The sequence below is a fragment of the Centruroides sculpturatus genome, unplaced genomic scaffold (assembly GCF_000671375.1).
Source record: "Centruroides sculpturatus isolate CEXI.00-Female unplaced genomic scaffold, Cexi_2.0 scaffold176, whole genome shotgun sequence".
Taxonomy (NCBI): domain Eukaryota; kingdom Metazoa; phylum Arthropoda; class Arachnida; order Scorpiones; family Buthidae; genus Centruroides; species Centruroides sculpturatus.
Window position 1 is genome coordinate 267297 of NW_019384551.1, and position 9943 is coordinate 277239.

Genomic DNA, 9943 nt, shown 5'->3' on the forward strand with positions numbered 1-9943 from the left:
ACTTTCTTTGTTACACTCAGTTCCATACATTTTCTTTTTATACTTTTGCCACATTTCTCAGTTTCAATCTCTTTCTTTGCACAATCAGATTGTGTATATTACATAAATGCTGGCATCATCTTTGAGCAGAATCTGAAAGTCAGTATTATTGACTAGTACAGGGGTGTCCAACCTTTTTGTTTCTCTGGGCCACACTGGAAGAAGTCATGGAGTTTTGAGACACAAGTATATTCTGTATATTTAAAGATTGAGCCACAAGTATATATGTATATTCGTAAAGTTTCTTTTTCCTGTCTTTCGATATCCGTGGTCCTTTCACCTTGTCTTCTCGTAGCTTCTGTCCCTACCTTCTTCCACACTTGCCCTATTGTTTCAACCATCACCAGTTTTTAGGCACTGAGCCATGCTTCCGTTATGGAGGATTATCTACACCTTTACATATTTAATTAATTAATTAATTAATTAATTTAACTTCGTACCCACGCTCGAGTCAGTGTGGGTACGAAGGGGATTAACATGTCTAGATTATAATAATAAGTATTAACATTTTATCACAAAAAATAATATTTTAAAAAATTACTTCTACAGACACTTTTAATTTTTACTTAGAAATAGATAAATTCATTTATTATAAAGAAGACAAAACAAAAATTTATTTGAAAACACAAATATTTGTTTTATTTGGGTCTCTAATTAAGAAAAAACAACAAAATACCATTTTAAAGTGCATTTTTATTCAACTAATATATTTATAAATAATATGTAGCCCAAAAAGTAGCCAATGCGCAAAATGATATTTTTTACACCAAACTAAAAAAAAAGTAGCCAAATCTGGCACAAAGTAGCCAAATCTTGCAATGCTGGAAGAAATACTAAATAAAACTGTTGTTGGGACTCAAATGATTATAGACCCAAATGTGGGGAAAGGAGAGAAAGGACAAAAGATAAAGAAGTGAGGAAGGTTGGAAAATTAAAGGTAAATATTTGCATAACAGAAGGTCTATTTAACCTTTCTCATTACTTTTTCATGAAACATTCATTTAAGGGGGTCTATAATCCTTTGAGTCAAAACTCCAGCTTTATTTAGTATTCCTTCCTCATTCACACATTTCCAAGTATTTGAAAATACAGTAGAGCATTGATTATCTGAATATCGATCAACCAAAACGTCAATTAACCGGAAGCTTTCCAGTCAGCAAATTTAAATTTTCACTAGTGCTGTGGCACTGCAATCTTTGGCTATGTCTTGGGCTACTCCAATATTATTTTTGTTGGTGTGTGTGTTTTAGCTGGCAGCACTGGCGCGATCATGAGAGAGTACTGAAGGACATGCAGGGATTTGAACAAATTTCAACATGGGATACGTTAATATATTTTTTCATACATAATTGGTTATCTGAAAAATTGATTTTCTGAACAACCTGTCCCCAATTGATTTGGATAATTGACGCTCTACTGCAGGGGTCGCCAAAGTGGTTGAGATATAACATTACTGGGGGTCAATTATCAAGCTTAAGATAAGGATAAGGGGGAGCTAAGGATCAAGCATATCTGTCTCACTGATTGTCAGTTACAAAAATTATTATTAACAAATATATAATAAATGGAAAAAAATGCAAAATTAAAAGAAATGTATTAAAATAGTAAGTATTTTGTTTTGCTTGTAACATAAACTTTTTGGTGGGGGTTGATGTGAGGTTTTGAAAACTTGTAGAGGGTCGATGATCAAAAAAGTTTGGCGACCCTTGCTCTACTGTAATTATAATACTACAAAAACAATCATATAATGTAAATAATACTACATTATTTACATTATATGTTTTTCAGATCATCTAATAACAATAAATTCAAAGGAAATCTTACCTGTAACGTTGGTGGAATATTTTCTTGATAAATTGATAAATTCAGTTTTAACTAATACAACAGAATTATCTTTAATTTGAAATACTTTGTAAAATTTTTTAATAATGCCAATGATAGTTTTTGTTTTCAAATAACTTAAAAATCCTTTCCTTTGTAATTCAGGCTTAATCATATCAATTTTTATTCCATTTGTAGCATGAAAAATTAAGTAGCAATAAATATTAATTTCCATTGAAATTTCTGTATATGATTTACAATGAGTTACAATATTTTCTGAAAATAAACCAAAAAATAGTATCAGTGTTCTAATGAAAATATATTAATATTTATATTTTTTTTATTTTTTCTGAAAAATAATTAAATAGAAACAACAAACAAACTATTAATCAGAAATAGGGACATCCCAATACTGCTAATACTGATACCATTTAGCTACTTTTCTTCAATATTTAGTACTTTCTGTACTTGACACTGTATTGATAATGGTCCAAAATGATACCATTATCAATATTTCAGGTATTGGATCTGGTATCATTACATTTTTCACAGACAAGTAATCCTGACAAAAACTAGATTTTGCATCCGAATCAAACACTGAATCTTACACTAATTTCAGTTAAGTTAATTAAACTTACATAGTAAATATTAATAATCAAATATCAATAAATTTATTAAATCATATTTTATTTCTAGAATCTATATGCACTTACAGTTCAGATTTATCAATATAAATAAATATTTAGATTTCTATTTGCCAAGTTTTTTCTTTATTCCAAACATTTTCGGCCTATTTGGATAGGCCATCTTCAGGCTTTACAATCATCGTTCCAAATGGAACCATTTCTTCGAATTTATTTCATTTTGAATGTTTTAATTTTAACAACTTTTGTATATACACAAGTAAATAAATAGCTAACTAAATAACATCAAAACACATTGCAAAATTAACAAAAACAGAAACAAAAATAAAAAACTAAAATTACACCAAATTTAAATGCATCTAAAAAACTAATTTCTATCTATAATCCTCAGATCCTATTTTTATGGATTATTAAAACCCATACTTTTTTCAATTTTGTATTTCCAAGCTGTTGGTAATGCATTTGCATCTTTTGCATTTAGGCATCGGTCCCTCATTTTACTTTTGTAAATCTCTATTTTTTCCATTTCCATCTCGATGGACAGTGAATGCTCCGTTCTAACGATCTTCACTTCATCCCATTTGACTACTGCTCCATCTGACTGTGCCATACTTGCCAATATCGTGCTATTAAGTCCTTTATTAACACTATATTTGTGCTCCTTTACACGTACCATAAGGTTTCTTCTGATCACCTCTTTATCAATTCTTAATTGTTGGTTCTCAATATAAGGTATGCTGTACACCCCCGCTTGCTCTTCCATTCTAATTTAGTCCTCATCGTTCCTTAATAATCTATATATATTAGGTGCTCATTTGTAAATTATCTTTACATTTTTGTATTTTCCCAACTCATTCACTACTTTCCTTGTTTGTTCATTGTATGTGAACTTGTTGAATGCAGTAGTGCTGTTATGCACTGTAGCTGTACTTTTTTGTTTACCATAGCTTTTGATAAGGCCTCTGATTGTGGACGTTTTGTACCCTAAACTCCTTGCTACCTTTTGAATTCTATCAATTTCTTTGTTCCTGTCTTGAACATTGGTGCAGTACAAGAAGGCCCTTTTGATAAGTGCTTTAAACGCAGATAGTTTGTATTTATACGGGTCCTTCGACCATAAGACGTCTCAGAGTCAGGATCCCTGACACCACTTAGTCAATTTGCAGACTTAAGATGTAAGTAAAATTATAAATCTATTTCCAGAATTTATAGGAGGGTCTATTTTTAATTAGTACAACAATGGAGTTAAGCATATGGAAACTGAACATGTTAATGATTAAAAGATATATATTTAATAAGTAAAATTAATCAAATCCATATATACAGTTATATATAAAAGATATATAAATCAAAATAAATAAAACATGCTAAAATGATAACAAAACTTCTAATTATTATTCTTCCTGAAAAACATAGCTCAAATTAATACCGCACTAACTAAATCATAAAGTGCCGAGAGAGAGAGAGAGAGAGAGAGTTTACATAATTATATTACCTAGATGACATGCAGTCTTCCATGATGAGATAAACTGACTACTTGACAAACTATATGACTGGACACCATAAGTTTGAACTTGCATCATAAAAGGTCAAGTGGACTGAGCTAAGTTGAACTATACTCAAGTTAAACTTAGTTAGTTACTAGCTAGCTAGCTGATGTTTAGAGGTGACCTATCCTCTTTTATAAGAAATCTCCTCCAATCAAATTGTTTAAAATAAGCCCTCTATGCTTCCAACATGTGACAGAAGTTGGACAGTTTTGCAGATAGTGTGTAAGAAATCCTACAATAAACTATAATTTTTGAAGAAACTGTATTATCTTTCTTCAACTAAACAAAAAGTTCCTTTTTCAACTTCGTACAATGTTTACAAAACTGATAAAATTCTATCAAAAATAATAACAAAATCTTGTTATATAATTTAACAAATTAAATTACTAACTCTGGATTCTCACAGTGATTCCTTTTTTAACAGACTTTATCTTCAATTTTATTTTTAAACTTAATTGTCATCCAACAAAATTCTACAACTGAAATTGTATACAGTGAGTGATCGGTTAACGAACAAATCGAATAACAAACACTATTGCAAAAGATTTTTATGTTTGGACAACAAACACCTCACAGAACAAACAAAGAAGAAGTGACATAAAATAATGAATACTGATTGGTCTTCCCTTGTCTTCAGGCAACAATTCAGAACTTTTTGGACGAAAGACGTCAACATCGATGCTCAACCCAGTATATACTAATCAGATAGTAGTCCTTCAATCATTGAAACCTCTCCCTTGTAATTCCAGCCTTTTATTTTTCTGACAGAAACAATTCTTTTATAGTATTTGAGAGACTGTCGGGCAGGTACTCGTTAAGTTTTGTGTCGGTTTTTATTTTTGAAAGGTGAGAGTATAATAGCAAAGGTAGAGAGTGGGCAGATGTCTGATGTTGCTGAGCAGTATGGCTTGAACAGTAGGTTGCAATTCAATCTTATATAAGAAAGATAAAGTATAATCAAGAAGACTCAAGCAGCTTAAGAAGTAACAAAAATCACATCTGAGAAATAAAGAACATTGAAGAGCTCATAATGGAACCTAAAACTAATCTGACGACAGAAGAACACCAAGAAACTTGGCGAGATATGTTTTCTTCTGAAAAAAGGATTAATGTCGATATCTGCTATTAAACATCTTTTGAAGAAGTGGGAGGATGTCAGAACAACAGTCTTAGAATGGCATCCAAACCAGGTTGAGGATAATAGGCTTGGGGATCTCTACAATTACAATGCTATTAATTACTTCAAAAAATCCTTAAGAAGAGAGAAAAATCAATCGACATTAAACAGATTCTTTAATTCCCACAAACAGAAAAAAACACGACTAATAAAAATGCAAGACTGTGTATATATATATATTTTTATTATATATATTTTTATATAAATAAATGTAGTAAGAAAGTAAATAATTTTTATTTTTTGGGGTCTCTAGAACAAATTAATCAAATTCCCATAAACCTATGGTAAATTGATAATCAGTTAACAAACAATTAGGATAGCAGACAAAGTCTTGGAATGGATTATGTTCGTTAACCAATCACCCACTGTATATTTGTTTGAACTAATATTTGTAGAATTTGAACACAATAAAGAACTTTCAATGTAAAGACATTATTTTACCTCTTCATCAACAATTTCTTGTCCATCTCTATACCATGTATCCACACAGTCCATTAGTAGGACTATAGGTTCTTTACACAACCATACACAACCCTTTGTGTATGGATACAGATCCATAAACAAAGGGTTGTGTATATAAGACATCATACAAGACATCTGAATGACACACTGCCTTCTGAACACAGATAGCTAGGATTCAATTCCCTGGAGTAAACAATAAACTTTTAATTGTTACTCTGGGGCCCACTCAGCCTTCATTGTAATGAATACAATACCTACTCAACAATAAATACACCTGGAAGGTAATGCCATACTGGACAATGACAGCTGGCAAGATTTCACGTTTTGATACCCAATGTTGATACTCATCAGTATCATCTTTTATGATATTGGAATGTCCCTAATCAGAAATAAATAAATCCAACTTAGTTCATATCATGCCAAGTTTTAAAAAAAGTTATTTAGGTTAATAATAGAAAATCAGGATTTTAACAAATAATAAAGTAACAAATATGCCTATATTTTGCATGGTTTATTTATACAGGTTTATGGTATTACTCAGCAAAGTTATAAAGAATATCATGAAATATGTACATATTTTGAATCTGACATCATGTCTTTATCTACTTAATATTAAATAAATAATGGAACAAACAGTCATTTAAATTATGCAATACTTTTGTCCATGTATTTTGCTTAAAATTATACAATATTTTACTATAGAAAATATTTTTGCTTAATATTTTACAAAATGACAGGATGTAATAGGGTACATATCTCCAGGAAAAAAAAATTATCAAAGTTTTTTTAACTTGTAGAAAAGTGACAGCTGTTTATGTACTTCATGAAAAACATTTGTCAGCCACTGTAATTATGGTACACATTACCATTGATAATTTAATAAAATGAATAATGATAAAAACTAACAAAAATGTTTAAGAGGTATTTAAAATTGAAACAAACTTAATACATAAAAAAGTATGCAATGAGTAAAAAGAATAAACAAACAAATGATTTATAAATCATGATATAAAATGGAAAAAATAAACATGAGAATTATGATTGAGTAAAACTAAAATTTGGCTGATAGTATTTACATTAAAATATAAATATGTTGAAGTTATAAAATATCTTCATTTTCATTTTATTTATATATAGGTATTCCTTGATTAATCAGTTAATTAATCCCTCAATGCTACTGTGCATTTCAAAAATCGCATTAATCAAAAATGGTATCTATGTTAAGTACAGACAGCTGGTAAAACCACATTAATTAAAACTTCTGTCACATATATAAAGGGACTGCCGCGATTAATTTTTGTGTATTAATCAAATCCCTCATTAAGCAAGGAATACCTGTAATAATTATAAATTACTTAGCCAGTAAAAAATATAAACTTATACAAAAATTGTAAAACATTAGAGATATGCACATTCCTACATATATAGTTAAGAATACATTGGAAATAAGACATGACAGATTCAGCCCTGATGCTTCATAAATCTGCACACATTTCACCACAGCACAAACTAATGGTAACTGTGTGCATTCTTAAATCAAATCTCACATCATGCTATTTACCTAAGAGCTGACTCCAAGTATTGTAGAATATGTTGATGAATATATTTTTTAGTAGAAAATAATTTTTATTCTTATAACAATCGTTTAGTTTTAATAAAGTAAACAATAATTTGTTAAATCAAGATGCTGTTTGTTATTAAATTTACTTTGTTTAATAAAATTATTGGTGGGACTTGACCCCTCTGGCCTTTAATGACCAACTATCCTAATTCTTATTAATAAAATAAACAGTAACAGCTTAGAGCCACATAAAAACTAATCTGTATTTTATCTTAAAATATGTTATCATTACTTTGTATTGCTTTCTCCAGATTTAATATAAATGGAACTAAAATTTTAATTATAAAAAGATTATGATGTGAATTACTTGTAACAAAAATATGCTCATTCCAATTTGACTTATAAGCATTAAAATCAAAAATTTGTTTACATTTAATGTCTAAATCCAATTTAGTCCTTTTTAGAAATAAAAAAAAAACTTTTATTTTAAACATTTTCAGAAAGTTTGATAAATTAGTTTAACAAAAATATGATCTCCTTTTCCAGTCTGTTTTTCAGGTTAAAAAAATCATTAGATTTCAAGTAAATAATAATCCAAATATAATTAAAAAAAAATTCTTTCTGCTTTTAAATTTGGCTTGATGATATGTTTTTAATTGTCAGATTGTTAAGAGTAACTTCAATGATTTGGCTAAATCTTTCCTATATGATAAGAAAAGAATATCTATGTAAATATATTATTATTAAACTACAGACTAATATGAGAAATACAATTAAAAATATATAGTGATCAGGAGGAAAGGGAAATGAACTGAGACACAATAGTTTGGGTCATTGTAAGCAAAATACTTTATGTGAACTTAGGTATTATTCTCAGTAGTTTTGGGAGAAACAGCTATTTGAAAATTGCTCACATACAACAATAATGAATGATACATGTGATACATTCACAGTAAACACTAAAAATTGTCAAAGTTTTAATTCTAAAATTAAGTTCTCTCTTTAAAAAAAGGAAAGGAAAATAAAACAGAATTATTTTAATATTAATAAAAATTAAGAAATGAACATAACACATCTTTTCAAAACATTTCAAAAGTACAAAGAAGAAACTGAAGTGTATTACATTTTGCTTTTTACACAATTAAATAAAAATCTGAAGACTGAATACCTTCAAAAGAGGATACAAATCTATATAAAAATAAAAATATTCACAAAGAAAAAAGTTGAAACAGTACAGTTTGAATGACAGACAAATATACAATTTTTGTCTTCTACAAAATTATAGTAATTAAAAATTAATTTTTCCTTACCTGATTGTACATTTTTAAATTTACAGAGATGTTTATCTTCCCATTCATTTCCTAACAGTGTGATGTTTTCTTCTTGTATGAGAAAGATCCCATAAAATAATGAAAGACTTTTTTTTACGAAGAAAGTTGAATGTTTGTAATAATTAGATTTTAATGAAATTTGATGCTGAATTTTAAGATGATTTTTTACATGTACCACTACTTGGTAAATTTCGTATTGTTCTTGAAAATACTCATTCAGATAGAGAATGAGAGGTTCTGTTAATAAACAAAATATTACAATATTAAAATTAATATCTTATTGTTTTATAGTAATAGTAATTTATTTAAAAAATATAAAGTTTGTAAGTTAGCATTCTTATACCATTATATATTATACTAAAGTAATAGTTTTATTGTTGTTGTCTCATTATACTATTTTTTTTATTTAAAAATTTAGAAAAAATTTTAAGTGAAAATAATTAATCAAATAAATATAATTTGAAGCATCTTACTGCTTTGTGTACTATAATCAGATACTGTATATTTAAAGTTTTCAGATGTAATCATTAGTAAATTAGACAAGTAAGCATTTATCAGTAAGAACCAGAGGATTGTAACATTTTATAATTCCTCATTAAATATTTACAGTTTATAATATAAAAATTAACATTAGCATTAATATTAATTCAGGATAAAATAAAATGAAACGGTTAAAATTAAAAATCATAGATATTCTAAAACTTTGACCTTTAGCATAACAATACATATTTTATAATTCAAACAATATAAAAATTTTTTTTAATTATAGATTAAAGTAATGTTTGTTTTTTTTTATACGTTTTGTTTCTCAAGAAATATTTCAAGTCAGAAATTCCTGAGAAATTTACTTTAATAAAGAGTAAAATATCCTATTATTTAGACTAGATATAATTTTTTTAATGCTACTTATACTACAGGCACTTCCTCATCCATCGCTAATAATGTAGACATAGAATTAGTTAATACACTCTCACTCATATTTCAGGAAACACTCACTAAATATACTAGTACAGATCCCACACAAAGACCACAAATACCAAAAATCAACATATCAAAGGAAGTAGGAAAAACATTAAATTATGTAAACACTCACTTACTACCAAACTACATTCATTCAATTTCTACACTCTCAGACATTCATACATTAGTTTATGCTGGGGCAATAACACACCATGGTCTAAAAATACAATTGCAGACAGATACACACAAAACACAATTCTATCACAAGCTTGCCTGGCAGAGAAGAATAGAAACACAAATAAATGACATTAGACAGCAATTAGGCAGGCTGACACAATACACTAAAAACAACATAACACCCAAATTAAAGAAACAACTCAAAAACATTTTCAAGAAAA

The 9943-nt window shown here is 28.3% G+C and overlaps 1 protein-coding gene across 2 annotated transcripts in view; it reads right to left on the bottom strand.

Annotated features, from left to right (window-relative positions):
• LOC111623656 overlaps positions 1-9943 on the bottom strand; it is a 29373-nt gene that overhangs the window by 2030 nt on the left and 17400 nt on the right. The window contains exons 3-4 of one of the 2 annotated variants that reach the window (XM_023366320.1): positions 8565-8822; positions 1864-2136 (exon numbers count right to left, since the gene is read on the bottom strand). In XM_023366320.1, coding sequence (XP_023222088.1) covers positions 1864-2136; positions 8565-8822 — 531 coding nt within the window. The remainder of the gene's footprint in view (positions 1-1863; positions 2137-8564; positions 8823-9943) is intronic. The other variant, XM_023366321.1, reaches the window with a different exon arrangement.